Source organism: Myotis brandtii, unplaced genomic scaffold (genome assembly GCF_000412655.1).
Source record: "Myotis brandtii unplaced genomic scaffold, ASM41265v1 scaffold1423, whole genome shotgun sequence".
In the NCBI taxonomy this organism is placed as follows: Eukaryota; Metazoa; Chordata; class Mammalia; order Chiroptera; family Vespertilionidae; genus Myotis; species Myotis brandtii.
The window spans coordinates 398,669-416,709 of record NW_005355087.1 but is presented as its reverse complement, the minus strand read 5'-3'; the positions used below and the strand labels follow the sequence as shown (position 1 = coordinate 416,709).

At 43.7% G+C, this 18,041-nt stretch overlaps 1 protein-coding gene across 1 annotated transcript in view; it reads right to left on the bottom strand.

Moving 5' to 3' along the window:
• NCEH1 (neutral cholesterol ester hydrolase 1) overlaps positions 1-18,041 on the bottom strand; it is a 66,474-nt gene that overhangs the window by 11,418 nt on the left and 37,015 nt on the right. The window contains 2 exon segments of the mRNA XM_005860870.2: positions 8,820-8,889; positions 10,959-11,187. Coding sequence (XP_005860932.1) covers positions 8,820-8,889; positions 10,959-11,187 — 299 coding nt within the window.

Sequence of the window (18,041 nt, the reverse complement as noted above, 5' to 3'; positions counted from 1 at the left end):
ATATATATATTTTAAAGTGTAGATTTCTGAAACCCTAGAACATCTCTCATGATTTTAATGGTTTTGCAATATTCTCAAAACAAACCACCAAGCACAGTGTCTGGGCACAAGGTACATCTTGTGGATGAAAAAGGGGTGTTATAATAAACTAGAGGCCCAGTGCACGAAATTCGTGCACTGGTAGGGTCCCTAGTGGCTGCTGGCCAGATACTCCCTCCCTTCCCCCAGCCGCCTGCCACCACCACCGCCACCCAGGGCCTCATTCCCGTCCCCCGGCCAGCCCCGCCCCCTGGTCAAACTCCCAGATGAACTCCCAGTTGAGGGAACAGTTTGCATACTACACTTTTATTATATAGGATCATAAATCCCTAACTGGGCAAGGCATGGTGGGTAGTGATGCCCCAGGCATATAATTTCTTTAGTTTTTAAGCCAGCCCAGTCCATTGCTCTTGTGCATCTAGGTTAACACACCTTTGAGATGCCAGAAGAGACCCCTGGAAGGTGTAACCACCCTCCAGACGGCACATAATCTTGTTAACTACCCTGTAATCTAACCAGGCCTTGCTTTCTCCCACCTTCCTGTCATCTTTCTTATATTTCCTCCTGAATTCCAAATGCATAAACAAAACTGCAAACTAACACCCTGGAGCAGCGGTTCTCAACCTGTGGGTCGCGACCCCTTTGGGGGTTGAACAACCCTTTCACAGGGGTCGCCTAAGACCATCGGAAAACACATATATAATTACATATTGTTTTTGTGATTAATCACTATGCTTTAATTATGTTCAATTTGTAACAATGAAAATACATCCTGCATATCAGATATTTACATTACAATTCATAACAGTAGCAAAATTACAGTTATGAAGTAGCAATGAAAATAATTTTATGGTTGGGGGTCACCACAACATGAGGAAAGGGTCGCGGCATTAGGAAGGTTGAGAACCACTGCTCTGGAGCATCGGATATCTTGCTTCCTGGCAACTGCCATCAGTTTTGGCTCAAATAAACGCTTATAAAAATTCTCTGCAGGTTTGGATGTTTCTTCTGTTGACAGTCTTTAGTAACATACTTTTCTTTCCTCCCAATACAATTTTAAAGATTTACTTCTTTTACATATAACACTCTCTGTGGTGAGAAAAGTAATAAGCCATATGGCTTTAACAACATAAAAACAGAGAGTGTTCCTAACCCACCTACCCGTCTGGTACAGCTCCAAGGACTCCGCTTGCTGCATCCTATGCATAGCTCAGTTTCAAACTCCGTATGCACCGTGGGATAACCCTGGGGGCTTTACAAAAACACTGAGCCCCTCTACAAAGCATCCCAATTCATCTGATCTGGAGTAGAGCCCAGCATAGCTATATTTGAAGAAAAATTCCCCCAGGCAATTCTAATGTGCAGCCAAGGTTCAGAACTACCACTGAGTCCAGCCACATGGAGAGTCTTCTCGGAGCCAGGTCCAATGCTTTGATCCCTCTCTCCATCCCCGATGCCCTCCCCTCCCCCACCCAGCAACGCCTCATCAAATGTTCTGATCCTTTAAGTCTCATTTCAAATAATGCCACTTCTTCCGTGAAACCTTCTGAGAGCCCAGCCAAAAGCAACTCCCTCCTTCCTGGAAGCCCGATAGGTCTCCCCGAGGATAGGTGGTAACGCAGACATCTCTGGAAGCAGATGGAAAGTCAGGATAACGTCCAGAGCTGGATGGATACCCACCTGAAGCGGGCAGCACCCACTTTATTAAGGGGCAGGGAGATGGGCTAGTGCTCAGAAAGTCTGACAGGTTGCGCCTTAAGTCAGAGCCGGTGCTGCACACAAGCCCAGTAGTTCCCGCAGTTGAAGGGAAATGTAAGTGGCTACAGGCCTGTGGAAGCTGAAGCCCTGAATGTCACTATTGTTCTAGTGACACTGTAGCGCGTTCTCCCTCCAATAACCCCACCTGGAAACACTGTGTACAGCCTTCCACGGCAGACAAGGACACCGAGTGCTCTTCGTGGACTGCCAGTTAGGTGAAAGGTGCGCGTGACATTCCAGAGTGAAATCATACACCTGTGAGATCCGGCAGGTGTGAGATAAGAATCTCACTCCTTTTTTTTTTCTTTTTTTCCTCCTTTTCACTATCTCCCAGGAGGAGCTCAATAGATTCATCTTGTGAATACAAAAAGGTTACTATTCGCCTGAACGGTGTGGCTCAGTGATTGAGCGTCGACCTATGAACCAAGCGTTCACGGTTCAATTTCTGGTCAGGACACACGCCTGGGTTTCAGGCTCCATCCCCAGTAGGGCGAGGGGGTGTGCGGGAGGCAGCCTATTGATGATTCTCTCATCATTAAGGTTTCTATCTCTCTCTCCTTCTCCCTTCCTCTCTGAAATCAATAAAAATATATATCTAAAAAAGGTTACTATTCTCATTCATAGAGAAGGTCTCTTCAACAGATCAATAATTGCATCCGTATTGTGCTCTCTGTGAGAGACATCTCCAGAGGAAGTCCATTCCCCTAACAGAGAAAAGCTTCCTTTCCATTAAAACAGCGGTTCTCAACCTGTGGGTCACGACCCCTTTGGGGGTCGCCTAAGACCATCGGAAAACACATATATAATTACATATTGTTTTTGTGATTAATCACTATGCTTTAATTATGTTCAATTTGTAACAATGAAAATACATCCTGCATATCAGATATTTACATTATGATTCATAACAGTAGCAAAATTACAGTTATGAAGTAGCAACGAAAATAATTTTATGGTTGGGGGTCATCACAACATGAGGAACTGTATTAAAGGGTCGCGGCATTAGGAAGGTTGAGAACCACTGCATTACAAGAACCTACACTAACATTGCACATGTGGGAGCACTGGGAATGCTTGATCATTTATCTTTTCTTCTTAAAATGTGGTTAGTGCATGAAGATTGGGGAAGCGTCCTCCTTTCTGGTTCTCCTCTCAAAACTGGCCCCTGGATAGAGCTTTGATGTACGTACGGTCATTCGGCAAAAGGAGAGCTGAGGTTAGCAAAGGCTCGGCTGACTGGGTAAGAATCGCATCCACAAGAACTGACCCGTCAGGATGCGGCACCAGAACTGTGATCCATGCCCAGGATGGGACTCTCTGATGCTCCCTTCACCAACCAAGACTTCTGGAGTCCTATCTCCCTACACAGCAGGGAGCTCCCCAGACTCTCCGCCTTTATCTAACTGCCTCCTCCCATTCAGATGCAAACCTCCCCACACACACCCCCTTTCCCCTCAAAGGTAAACAGGCAGCCAGAGCACGCCCCCAGGTAGCTACGGAAGTCTAAGCAGGTTTGGTGCCTGGTCCTTCTGGCCTCCTTTCTCTGTCATTTCAGAAGCTAAACATAGCTCTAGGGTTCAGGCGTGGGTTAACCAGGCTCCCAGCCTCCCTGTGGTTTGCAGTCCCAGGTGCTCTGTAGCCGCAGCGCAGGCTTTTTGTAAAGCTCCAGTCTCCTCCTCCCCTCCCCCAGAAATTCTAAAAAAAACACACAAAACCACAAAAGAGAAACCGGTGGATTTTTGATAGTAGAAAACAAAGCCAAAAGGCTTTAGTGAAATGTCTAAAAAGGGGATTCACCAAGTTAATGATAGTGAAGAGACTAGAAGGACCTATTTCTTCCAATAAACCTTTTCCCTTTTTTTTTTTTTTTTTATGGTTCTATTACTGCCACCTGACATCTGACGGAATGGGAAGAAATCGTCATCTACAGAGGGGAGTTTACGAGTGTAGTAAAGATTTCATTGAAAGCAAAACACAACTTGAAACTGTTTTCCTCATCCAAGAAAGCAACACAAGTGCTTTCCAGAACTTAACAGAACTCATAGGATTAAATAAAATGCATTAAATAGAATTTAACAATATGCTAACTGTGTTAGCTTACATTTTATCTTTTAAAAAAAAGTTAAATCTTCCTTTTCCCTCATTTTTCATGGTTCTGGTATTGTGTCTGATTATATAAACTATAGGTAAATAGATACCATTTCTTAAGAAAGATACCATATTCTAGCTAAACTGCAGTGAATGTTGTGAAAATAAGTTTATGAATATAAAATAGGACCTTCCTACATCAGATAAGTGAGGCTACATCCATGTATCCTTGGTATTATAAGTTTAAAAGATAAACTGTTTCATTTATTTAACGAACACGTATTGGGCAATGGATATGTAAAATAGTGGAGTGTTGTGGAAGCTACTGAGTAGAAGGCACAGCCTGTTTTTATACCTTGAGGCCTTTATCTACATCTCCGTTGCTGGCTCAGTCCCCAGAACTCTGAGCCAGTGCCAGCAATATGAACAGGGCAGTTCCAACTCCTGCTGCTCTCCTCATGTGAGGGGATCCCATGGTCAGCGCGGCCCCCAACCCTTGCCTACCAGCTTCCTCAGAGCAAACCTTCCCCCAGGCCTCACCCCAAGTGAAGGAAGCTGTGACCCACCACCACTCCCGTGGGCCTCGAAGATAAGGGAGCAGCTATCTCCAGACAGCATTCCTGCTGGGGAAGGTGGGATTCCCGGAAAGCCGGGGCCCACGTCTTCCCCAAGACTCTCAGGATCACCCACCTTTAATTCTTCTTTTCCTTAGTCATCGTCGTCAGAAGTGTGAGTCCCTCTATCTGTCTTCTCTCATGTTTTATTCCCTAAATGCCCTCTGCCTCCTCCCCTTCCTCCCAAGCCCTCTCATGACACCACTTTGGACCTCCAGGGCCAACTCACTTTGTCTAACTAGGTTCTACTTGTCCATAGGACCTCGATTCCGAGATGACTTTATCACACCTTTTCTGACCCTTCAAACTGGGGTAAGATCTTACCTATTAGATTCCGCCATTACTACCTACCTTCTACTTCACATCACTTATCACACTTAGCATGACTTGTTCAAGGTTTATTTTCTCACCTAGATTTTATTTTCTCCCCTAGATTCATGAGGGCAGAAATGATGGCTGTCTTACTCACATTGTATACCACCAGAATTTAACCTAGTAACTGGCACATAATACGGATTCAATAGATATGTATGGGATAAAAGAAAGAGGAAAGATATAGCAGTGAGAGGAAATATGTTTTCAAGTCAGATGATACTTTCCAAGAGAAACATCATGATCATATGATATTGGCTATCCCTCAACTAGAGCATAGGTTATACAGCTCTTTGTGGGCTGGTCGGCCTGGAGCCTAAGCATCTTAGCTCATCATTTCTGCGAAGGAAAGTGCTGAGAGTTCCAAACACGTGTTGGTAAATAAATTTGTCAGTTGGGCCTTTCCATTCTGTGGGCTACAGCACTAATCCTCCAGACCAGAGGTTCTCAACCTGTGGGTTGTGACGCCTTTGGCGGTCGAACGACCCTTTCACAGGGGTCACCTAAGACCATCCTGCATATGAGATATTTACATTACGATTCATAACAGTAGCAACATTACAGTTATGAAGGTGTTCATTTTTAGCAAGTGCTTTTAGGAGCAGATCTGTTAAGGCACATCCTTACTTGTCCAACACTGTAGATTACATTGTTTTGTTATCTAATCCTATATACTGTGTGACACCAAAACAACCATAGTCTAAAGCAGCTGTGGGCAAACTACGGCCCCCGGGCCGGATCCGGCCCGTTTGGAATGAATAAAACTAAAAAAAAAAAAACCGAACCCTTTTTTTTAATGATGTTTACTTTGAATTTATATTAGTTCACACAAACACTCCATTCACGCTTTTGTTCCGGCCCTCCGGTCCAGTTTAAGAACCCATTGTGGCCCTCGAGTCAAAAAGTTTGCCCACCCCTGGTCTAGCACCTTTGGGTATCCGAAGCCCTTCTATCTCAATTGTCCAAACTGATTCTCCTGACAACTCAACTCAAAGTATATTTGCCTCACATACATGTGCTAAGCCTTGTGCTGGGTGATGGGGACCCAAAGGAAAGAAGGCATGATTTCTGTCCCAGCAGCTCACATTTGCGACACACACAAAAGAATCCTAACCCCACTTTGCACGTGAGGTTAAATGACTTGCCTGAGGTCACGCAGTTGTGAGTAATGATAATGGCCCACAGCTGCATGCCTCCCAGCTGAAAAAACTTATGGAAGCTACATTAGGCCCTACGGAAAGTAAAAAATGGAAGTGGTCCCTCCATGTTTTAGTTCTTAAAAAAAAAAATATTCTTCAAAAACATCTCATCCATCCTTGTGTGTTTGATGATAAGCCTGAGAACACCTGTTTTACTTAAACCAGATGCTGACAGGTGGGGAAGGGCGTGTCGGAAGAACGCAGGCATGCTGCCAACTGCTTATATGGAAGCCCTGGAGGGTGAGGCCTGGGTGGAGAATCCTCATGGTGCCAAGGAAAGCAGGGCCAACTTTCCTCCTTCCCCCAGGCCTTTGAGGAGCTGGGGCTACACAGGAAACCCCAGAAGGGGCTCCGAGGCTGGTTCCCCAGCACCGAGCTGTGGGACCTCGCTCCGTACTGAGGCTCAGCAGCTTACACAGCCCTGGTTTCCTCTGGCCTGCTGCCTGGGCCAGATGACATCATCACTTAAGTGAAGGTTCCTGCATTACCACACTTCCCCGAGGTCCCTGGAGTGACCTGGGAGGCCTCCCTGAGAGGCCACTCTGCTGAGGAAGCAGCCACAGCACCACTCCAGGTGGCTCCACGGCTTCTGTGCACAGGGTCAGGGCTGCCCACAGGACTCGGGAGACCAGCCCTTCCACGGGCTGCAGAAGAAAGGATTCTCTGAGGTCTCTGATCTGGGTTGGGGGCAAGGAGGGAAATCTGCTGGCAGAAAGAGGTAGAAGGACTAGGGGAGCTGGGTAAGCTCAGGGCATGGAGAGTGGCTGATGGTGTCGTAACACTGTCACACTGTTACTGGCCATCACCAGCTTCCTCCAGGACTGGCCTGCTGCCGGGCCTCGGAACGGTTTGGCCTGGCTCAGTTCCCCACTCCAGCCCTGCGACTAGCGAGCTGTGGGACCTCCCGCAGGTTACTTAACTTCTCCGGCATCAATTTCTTCATCTGTGAGGAAAATATCAAAATACTTCTCTTGGATGATTTATATGAGGATTAAGCAAGAGTCTATTCATTCATCCCACAAATATTTATTGAATGCCCACTATCTGCCAAGAATGTTTCCAGGCAATGAACAAAAGAGGCAAAAAATCTCCCAAACCTCTGCCTTAATGAAACGTACATTGTCCGTTTCCATTCAGTACAATGAATACCTAATAAGTTTATGATCTGTCAGATGCTGATGACAGTTTTGGAGAAAAATAAAGCAGAGTTAAAGTGGGTTGTAATTTCTTTTTTTTTATTTTTGGAATGCGGTTCTATCTGTGAATGGAGGGGGAAGAACTGGTAGGTAGAGTTGTGTCTGCATCTGAAATTTTCATTGTTTATTAATATTTTTACTTACTATCAGTTTACATTTTTAAGTGTTTTTACAGCTCTTTGGGGGTATAGTTGACATAAAATAAAGTACACACATTTAAAATGGACAACTTGATAGATTTTTACATATGTATACACCCTGGAAACCACCACCACAATGAAGATAATAAACATAGCCATCACCCTTCCAAGTTTCCTCCTGTCCCTTTGTAATCTATCCCTTCCACCACCCGCTTCCCCAATCTGTCCCCAAGCCACCACTGTTCTTTCTTCTATTACTATAGATGAGCCCACGTTGACTAGAAATCTATATAAATGAAGGGTTGCAATTTTAAATGGGGGTGTCAGGGAAGGCCTAGCTGAAAGGATGACATGAGATGGCAAGGAGGAGAGACGGGTGTGCAACAGCACCTGCACCAGGTCCGCCACAGAACAGGTACCATGAACGGGTACCATGGTTTTGAATTATCACTATCCCCACATCTGGTATAAACACTCACATTCTGCTTAGTTTCCCAGAAAGATGGCTAATGTATAACTGGTAGGAGCAACTCAAAAGATCGATACTAATATCACTACTAATAATGACAATAATAACTACACCGACGAAGATTCGTTGAACTCATCACTGTTCACAAGGTCTGACTTACAGAACCTGAGTCCGGGAGAATCACTTTTACAACTCATGGTTGCAGGACAGATTTTCTCAAAATGCTGATTGGTTTTTAGTTTTTAAAAAAGCAGTAATCAGCCCAACCAGAGTGGCTCAATGGTTGAGCGTCGACCTATGAACCAGGAGGTCACGGTTCTACTCCCGGTCAAGGCACATGTCCAGGTTGCCAGCTCGATCCCCAGTGTAGGGTGTGCAGGAGGCAACCAATCAATGATTCTCTCTCATCATTGATGTTTCTATCTCTCTCTCTCTCTCTCCCCCTCTTGCTTCCTTTCTGAAATCCCTATGAACCAGGAGGTCACGGTTCTATTCCCGGTCAGTGCACATGTCCAGGTTGCAGGCTCGATCCCCAGTGTAGGGTGTGCAGGAGTCAACCAATCAATGATTCTCTCTCATCATTGATGTTTCTATCTCTCTCTCTCTCTCTCCCCCTCTTGCTTCCTTTCTGAAATCAATAAAAAAGCAGTAATCAAGCTTATATGCTATAGATAACTGACTGTATATACCACTCAATTTTAATTAATTCATTTTCCAGAAGTTTCCAAAACTAAAATAAAAAAAAATAAATAAGTTGAGGCATTATAAAGAGAGAAATTCTAAGTTATATCTGAAATCATTTTGTGTAACCTTGGGAAAATCACCTCACCTCTCTGGGCCTTTATTTTTAGACTTTATTTTATCACTTTTAAATTAAAGTAACTGTACAGTTATCTAGGATCCTTTCTTAAAATTTTTTTCTATGACTAGTATTAATTACTTACTCAATGGAGACAATGACAGCATTCAACTCCTCAGCCATTGCTGTACACAGTTCATCATAATATCTGATTTCTAAAGGAAACAAAGGAGCAATCACTATTAAACAAGTTATTTAATACTGTCTATTCTTCAATTCTGCTAATTGTGAAACCCTTTTAGACTTGGGCTGAAGTTATTAACAATAAAAAGCAAATGTGACCATATATCTCCTTAATACAGTTACGTATACAAATGCAGAATTTAAATCAGTTTCTGATAAAATGAAGTTGCTATATAATAACAGGAAATCTATATCAGATTGCCTTTGAATGTGCTTTTAACTAACTAGACATTTGTTTCATAATGGACTCTATGAAATGCACCAAATTCATTTTGCAGCTCTTCAAATGTATGTCTTTCCAAAAATCACAGCCAATAAGCAGTTTTCTCCTGAGAACCATAAAAATTTTCTCTTTTAACACCCGCATTTTATGTAATTCAGGAAAATCACCAATTTGAAGAATGTGGTATTTTGTTTAAATCAACACATAACAAACTAAAATTTTAAGAACTCTTAGCAGTTCTTAGAAAGAGAATCCAAAGATTTGCCGTGACAGCAGCAATTTTATTATGCAAAAAATCAATCCCTTAGCTGTTCTCCCAATATATTAAGAGCATACTGTGTCAACAAAAAGCCAAAATATCACCTTATCCATAGGCTTTCCAAGGCAGTCTTAGAATTAGAAGTTAAATAACAACATAACCATCTAGACACCTCCCTCAGCCTGATGCTTCCTCTGACAGTAGTGATCAGTCAAAATTAATACGGAAAAGGCCAGGTTGGCTCTTATAATCTACACCATTCCCGGCCTCCAGTGTATGTCTCACCTGGCAAGTGCTCCATGGTACAGACTCATTCTTTTCTAGGAAAAAGATTCTGTTTTATTATTTTTTATATCCCACCACCTAGCACATAGTAGAGTGAGCACAGGTACAGGTTTGCATGCAACTGTTTGAGTTTTTGTACCGGAAGCCCTGCCCTTCAGGAAACCTCTCAGTCCTAGGCAAACCCACCTGCTCAGTAAACATCTCTTGAAAACGTCAACAAATCAACAATTAAAAAATTATGAATATGGAGTTAAACGAAATGGGATTGCTATAAAGAGCTATACTTTCGGCCTTTCCCTCATAAAAAAAATATGTTATTAAAACAAAACAAGCAAGCAAACGAGAACCAGATGCCAAAGCTCCAGGTTGAAGATGAGGAAGTAGCTCCATGAAAATCGCAGGTGGCGATAAGGCCCTCACTTCCTCCCCGGTTTGCATTCTGCCCGCTGCTCCACCTGGCAGCGTGCCATTTTGATCCCGTTCTGCTCATGAAAGAAATTCTACCCTAAAGAGACCATTCTTGAACTCTGTAAGAGCACTTCCTTTGCACGGTGGCACACTTTTGTATTTCCACCCTTGGTTTCATAAGCAGATGAAATGTAGATGAGTTAACATGTGCATTCGGGAACACCTGTTCTATTTCATAGAAAAGGGGTCCTCAAAACACAATGAAATCCCACCTTATTTGGGTGCAGAACGCTATTGCCAGCACTTTGTAATAAGTTAGTCTATGATTTAGGTCCCAGGAAATACTTTCAAAACAGTCTACCTTAATTAACAAACAAATAAGCAAATAGGCAAAAACCTTTATGTAGGGCAGTGATGGCGAACCTTTTGAGCTCGGCGTGTCAGCATTTTGAAAAACCCTAACTTAACTCTGGTGCCGTGTCACATATAGAAATTTTTTGATATTTGCAACCATAGTAAAACAAAGACTTATATTTTTGATATTTATTTTATATATTTAAATGCCATTTAACAAAGAAAAATCAACCAAAAAAATGAGTTCGCGTGTCACCTCTGACACACGTGTCATAGGTTCGCCATCACTGATGTAGGGTATAATCATCGAAACCAGGACACTTTCAAGCATGAAAAGGACACACCACTAATACTTCTGCTAGGATAATAGGGGCAACTGGGACTGCCCACAGGGACCAAGTCAAATGGTCCCCCTCTCTTTACCCAATAAGAAAGTCAAACTCAATTACACACACACCTCTCTCCCAGGGCCAACCACAACCCCAAAGAAACTTAAGAGGACCAGGACATACTTGCGCTTGCCAAGGCCCAGCCTCCCCCGTGGATATAAACAACGCTGCGTTTCAGTGGCTCTCCTGGCTTTGCAGGGCCTTCAAACACTCTGACTTCCACGCCGTCAAAGTCAGTGTCGGTCACGTTCACCTGAGCAGATGACCATGCGCTTTTCTTGCCAAAAGAACCGATGATAAAATTCAGTGCGAGCAGGTGATGGCTCAGGCCCAGGTAGTGCATCAGGTTACTCTGCAGGGTGAGGAAGGGAATACAGAGGGGAGGGCGGGTCAATTTTGTCATCACCAGAGCCATACTCACCAACGCTCAGTATTTAAATTCTTACAAGGACTTGCTGCCACTTTTAATACAGTAACAAATTGCTTTTGGAGCTTACATAATTATTTTCATACATTAGATTCCCTTTGATTTTTCAAAATCAGCTCTGAGAGGGGACTGGGACAGGTATCTTCACTCCCCTCTTATCACAAAGGCGTAGAAATGAAATAAACTTGCTCACTTAGATGGTAAGTGGCAGTTCCGGGACTGAAACCTGGAACTCATGAATTCCAGGATTCAGTCCTTTTTGTTTTTTCTTCCACCAGCACATCACAGTTCAAAAGCGTAGAAGGAGTGAAGGAAATATACCTTATTTAAATGCAAGTAAGAGGAAAGTTTTATATTTACTTTAAGTATTTTTAAACTTGTATATTTAAGTCTGTCTGAGAGTAGGGGAAAGGAATAAGGTGTGAGAGGGAAGAGCAGAGTCGACTGCAACCCTGGCATTTAGAAGCAAGCTAAGCCAGGATCCCAACCAGGATCTTTTCAGGAACGTGCAAAGAACATACAGCACCCTCGCTTCCCCTCGGAGCCCCGAGGGCATCGAGCTCCGCATTAAATGTTCACAGAAAGTTATTTGGTGGAGAAGGAGCATCGAGAGAAGAGACCCAAGTCATCCCCTCAGCGAAGACCTTGTGGAATGCACTCCTCTCTTCACCTCTTATACAGGCCCTTCCTATTGAGTGCACTTGTAAAACTGACCGCCCTACGGGACTTCCTAGCTGTGTTTCAAAGACAGAGATTTAGAAGCAGCAGAGACCGGTCAAGCCAGAGAGGCTCAGAAGGGTCAGAGTGATTGGAAACTTGTCAGACACACGTGTGTGAACTTTCTCCAAGCGGCTCTTAACCGCCGGAAGGGGAGCAGCTGGAGAGTAACAGTGCCCTTCTGTAGACCACGAAACAGAACACTGATGATTAGCGAAATATTTAATGCCATCCTACGATCCAGGAAGCAAAGCTACCAGCAGAAATCAGGACTAGATAAAGTCTGCAATACCCCATCACACAGCTTCCCAGCACAGTGTGCATGGCGCACAGTGAAGAGAGCACCCATGTACTGTCACCCAGAACCCCTCAGCCCCTGGGCAGCCAAACTCCTGAGCCCATTATCCCAGTGTCCCATATAAATATTATTATGCAATACATATGCCTGCCATGAAAAGAGTTGGAAAGCACTGTGTTCTAAATCCACTGGCCAGTGTTCATGAAAAGAAAAAAGAAAAAACACCTAGAATAGTGGCTGGTACACACTAAGCCTTATATGGTTAATGTGAGTAGTCTACCTCTGATCCAGAAGATCGCTGCATCTTCTGGAGTCAGCCAGGGGGATAGGTAGTGCAATTTTTCTACAGAAACTGAGATAACCGTTCCCCCCTGATGTACATTTGTAAGTAGGACGATGAGGATTACCAAGTTCTAAAGTTATTTCAGGTTAAAGAGATGCAAAATAATTATCTCTAAAAATTCATTTGTATGCTTACATCAAAAGGGAAGGGAGGCTGGGGAAAAGCCACAGTACACTGATACCCACACACATAACTAACTTAGCACGTGGTCAACTTTCAACATGAGCCAACCACATTAAATGCTTAGAGCTTCTATTGCAACTGACTACTGCATCATTTCCTGGATTCAGAGGCTGTATTCTACGTCAGTGGTTCTCCACCTTTTTCAGTGATGGTCATTCCATTCTGTCAAACAGTTTTTAAATTCTCCTCTCTAAATCCTGCTTTACTTCTGCCTATTATAGAAAAAGAAATTTTCATGGACCATTTATCTGCATAAAAATCTATGGTCATGATTAACCTCTGGAAGGAGAGTAGCTGGCCTGCGTGGCTCAGTGGTTAAGTGTCGACCTATGAACCAGGAGGTCACGGTTCGATTCCAGATCAGGGCACATGCCCGGGTTGCGGGCTCGATCCCCAGTGTGGGACGTGCAGGAAGCAGCGGATCAATGATTCTCTCTCATCATTGATGTTTCTATCTCTCTCTTCCTCTCTAAAATCAGTAAATATATGTATATCCTATATAATAAAGGGTAATATGCAAATTGACCGAACGGCAGAATGACGGGTCGCTATGATGTGCACTGACCACCAGGGGGCAGACACTCAATGCAGGCAGAAGCCAGGCTCGCGGCTATATAATATATTTGTTTTAAAGGTGGGTAAAAGATGTACTGAGAACTTAAATAGGTAAGAATTTAAGTCTTGTCTGATTCCCTCCTACCCAAATTATGTGCCTGGCCCCATATATATATATATTTGTTTTAAAGGTGGGTAAAAGATGTACTGAGAACTTAAATAGGTAAGAATTTAAGTCTTGTCTGATTCCCTCCCTTTACCCAAATTCCCATCTTTTCTGAAGCTTTCACAGTTCCCTGTACTTTGAGACTTTAACTCTGAAGAAAATTCCTTTGATTTTAAAGCATCGATTCAGATTAAATTTTTTTTAAGTTGGAAACCAAACAAAACATGCCTGCAGGCCAAATCCAGTCTAAGGGCCACCAGCAGCAACTTCTGGCAGAAAGGACGGACAATCCAGTCTGACGGGAAGTGCAGCAGGAAAGCTGCTGGCAGAGTAAATGCTCTCACGTGTAGACCTTAGTTAGTGTTCAATAAAACAACAAAGATTGTGGGACACTGTATTATTGATATTATGAGATTATCCTTTAGGAAGAATTATGCAGCTGAAGTGTATACACAATAGGGTGGTTTAAGAGAAGAGATTGGAGGCAAGGGCAACTGCTATAAGAGCCAGGCAGTTGTTTGCAGGAGAGAAAATGAGGGTCTGCCCCTGGAGAACACGGGGGCGGGAACATCAGCAGGATCACCGAGTCAGAGTTGATGGGCCTTCGCAACTGCTCATAGAGAGGAGGGGCTGTGAGGCAGGTAGGCAGGGGAGAGGGACACGAAGAAGAGATTCAAAGATGCCCAGGGTTTTCACCTGGGGTATGAGAAACGGAGAACACGGGCAGAACAGTCAGGGAAGGTAAGATAAGATTCATTTTAGAATTGCTCCATGCAAAGCCAATGGAACAGTTAGGTAGATCAGTTGCTCCCCATATGTGCTCTGACGAGGGATCAAACCCAAAACCCTTTAGAGCAGTGGTTCTCAACCTTCTGGCCCTTTAAATACAGTTCTTCATGTTGTGACCCAACCATAAAATTATTTTCATTGCTACTTCATAACTGTAATGTTGCTACTGTTATGAATCGTAATGTAAATATCTGATATGCAGAATGGTCTTAGTCGACCCCTGTGAAAGGGTCGTTCGACCGCCAAAGGGGTCGCGACCCACAGGTTGAAAACCGCTGCTTTAGTGCGAGGGACGACACTCCAATCAACTGAGCCACCTGGCCAGGGCTGGCCATCAGCAACTTTAAGCTAACTTATAACTTACGTTTAAGTTAACTTGTAAGATTCCAGTATATCTTCTAGTGCAGTGGTTCTCAACCTTGGCTGCACATTAGAATCACCTGGGAATCTTTTTAAAATCCTGATTTCTGGGCCTCATCCTCCGGAAATTCTGTTTCTTTGTTATGGGGTGGGGCCACAACATTAGTAACAAAGAAACAGAATTTCCGGAGGATGAGGCCCAGAAATCAGGATTTTAAGAAGATTCCCAGGTGATTCTAATGTGCAGCCAAGGTTGAGAACCACTGTTCTAGTGAATCTGAGACATTATAAAGTTCTTCAAAAATGCTGATTTTTTTAGATCTCTTTGTAATAAGTATATATCATTTAGGACTTGCCGAAGGAGAACAGTGTTACAAACATCAAAGATCAGCATCAGAATCGTGAAATTACAGGTGACTTGGGAAGGAAAATTAGATATATAGGCTCATTTCAGAAATTAAAAGGGAAGTGGAAAGAGTTGCTTTTCTCATCTCCCTGTGAATTGCCTACCTCCCCCTCCTTAGTCCAAAATGACATATAGGCCTCATTTTGCCCATCTTTGGAATTTCATGCTTATGTGAATTCCCCATGCACATGTGTTAAAATTTTATTTTCTCCTCTTAGGCTGCAGTGTGTGATTTGAATTATTTAACCAGCCAGGACTCCCGGGGTAAGAGGAAAGTTTCACAGGCCCTGAAAGTGGGAACATACTAGACACAATAGATGTAGAAACTTCAAAATAAGAGATGTACACCTTAAAGTAGGAGAGAAGAGACAGAGGCTGTGTGTAGAGGCTGCCTGAAGACGGTCTTGGCCGAGTTGAACTGAGGTTTAAAGAATGATCAGTAGTTTGGAGAAGGAGAAAGGGGGAGGAAAGGCACACAGGTATTTGTGTGTGGGACAAGTGTTCCACACCTCAATTTCTGCCCCTGCCCACACTTTGCTTTACAAGTGTTCAGCACCACTCTCCTCCAGTGAGAATAGGAAGACATCGAAGTCCTCTTTCCTATTCCTACCCAGATTACAAAAATTAAAAAAAACCCACTCCTTCACTTGCTTGGGGCTGGATCTCTAATCCAACCTGACTCCGGCTATCTGATCACCGTTTCTGAAGGCTTTTAGCAATATGATAAATTCCACCGGAGAGGGGGAGTCAATTTGCTCAGGGAAAGCAGGAATTGTAAAGCTGAACAAAATAAAATATGAAACCTTGGGAACAGCATCATTACTGAGACATTATAAAGTTCTTCAAAAATGCTGATTTTTTTAGATCTCTTTGTAATAAGTATATATCATTTAGGACTTGCCGAAGGAGAACAGTGTTACAAACATCAAAGATCAGCATCAGAATCGTGAAATTACAGGTGACTTGGGAAGGAAAATTAGATATATAGGCTCATTTCAGAAATTAAAAGGGAAGTGGAAAGAGTTGCTTTTCTCATCTCCCTGTGAATTGCCTACCTCCCCCTCCTTAGTCCAAAATGACATATAGGCCTCATTTTGCCCATCTTTGGAATTTCATGCTTATGTGAATTCCCCATGCACATGTGTTAAAATTTTATTTTCTCCTCTTAGGCTGCAGTGTGTGATTTGAATTATTTAACCAGCCAGGACTCCCGGGGTAAGAGGAAAGTTTCACAGGCCCTGAAAGTGGGAACATACTAGACACAATAGATGTAGAAACTTCAAAATAAGAGATGTACACCTTAAAGTAGGAGAGAAGAGACAGAGGCTGTGTGTAGAGGCTGCCTGAAGACGGTCTTGGCCGAGTTGAACTGAGGTTTAAAGAATGATCAGTAGTTTGGAGAAGGAGAAAGGGGGAGGAAAGGCACACAGGTATTTGTGTGTGGGACAAGTGTTCCACACCTCAATTTCTGCCCCTGCCCACACTTTGCTTTACAAGTGTTCAGCACCACTCTCCTCCAGTGAGAATAGGAAGACATCGAAGTCCTCTTTCCTATTCCTACCCAGATTACAAAAATTAAAAAAAACCCACTCCTTCACTTGCTTGGGGCTGGATCTCTATTTCCACCGGAGAGGGGGAGTCAATTTGCTCAGGGAAAGCAGGAATTGTAAAGCTGAACAAAATAAAATATGAAACCTTGGGAACAGCATCATTTAAAGGGATAGTGGACAGGAGAGAAAGAACCAATCATTAAGAGACCTTCCCCGTCCCTATCTCCTCGCCCCCCTCCTACCCCCTAAAAAAGAGGAGGCATTAATGATTAGTGTGCCAAGAGAAACAAGAAGCTGGAGAAGTTGAGGGGAAAGAGTTTCAAGAAAGGGCAAGCTGTTAAATGCCTGCAGAGAGGCCAAGCGGACCACTGGTGTTGACAGTGGGGTCATGGGATCATCCGTGAACCTAATGAGTACAGCTGAGTGGGAGACCTGGCTGGAAGCCAGGCACTGATGGGTTGCAGAGTGAGTGGGAGTGAAGCAATAGCCATGGTGAATGTGGAGGAGTGCTTTCACTGTTGTAGAGAAGGCAGTAGGACAAGAGGCTGAGGGGGAAAGTAAAGAAAACCAGGAAACCTTTTTTTCTAAAGATGAAAGTTGAGCATGCTTGTAGGGAAAGAGCCTGTAAACAAGCAGAGACAAAGGTTCCAGAAGAGAAAAGAAATAATAAGTGAAGTGAGCCCCTGAAGGAAGAAGGAGGAGAGAGGTTCTGGAGACAGATAAAAGGGCTGGCCTTGGGAGGCAGTGGCTGGTGAGATGATAGTTGGTAGGCAGAAAAGCTGAGGGCATTTACCTCTAAAGAGAACGTGCTTTCTGTTGAGATCAGTGCTGTCTTTACCCCAAAGACAGCGACTTTTCAAAGGCCGCCCTCTTTGAAGGCAACCCATTACAATCTGGCTTCTGGCCGGATACCTCCGACCCCATTGTCTTATGAGATTCACCAATGGCCCCATCACCCCCTGCCAAAGCCCATGACCTGCTTGGCTGCACTGCAGGCATCTAACAGCTTGCTCTTTCGTGAAACTCTCTTCCCCTTAACTTCTCCAGTCTTGTTTTCTCTTATCATAGTAATAATTAATACCTCTTTTTTTGGGGGGGGTGGGGAGCCTTGTCTTTTATTGATTATTCCTTCCTCTCCTGCCCACTGGCCCTTTAATAATGGTGTTCCTCAAGGTTCCATTATTAAATTTTATTCAACTGCACAATTCCTGCTTTCCCTGAGGAAACCAATGTCCTTCTACAGCACAATGCCTAGCAAACAGGAAGTGCTTACTAACTAGCAGCCTATTAAACTGAATGGCTAGGACCTCTGTCCATAGGCCGGTGACTTCCAAATTTCTCTCTCCAGTTCCCGATCAGTGGTTCTTAAGCCGCAGGTGCCTATTTCCAACCATCTCCAGGATCTAGCCCAA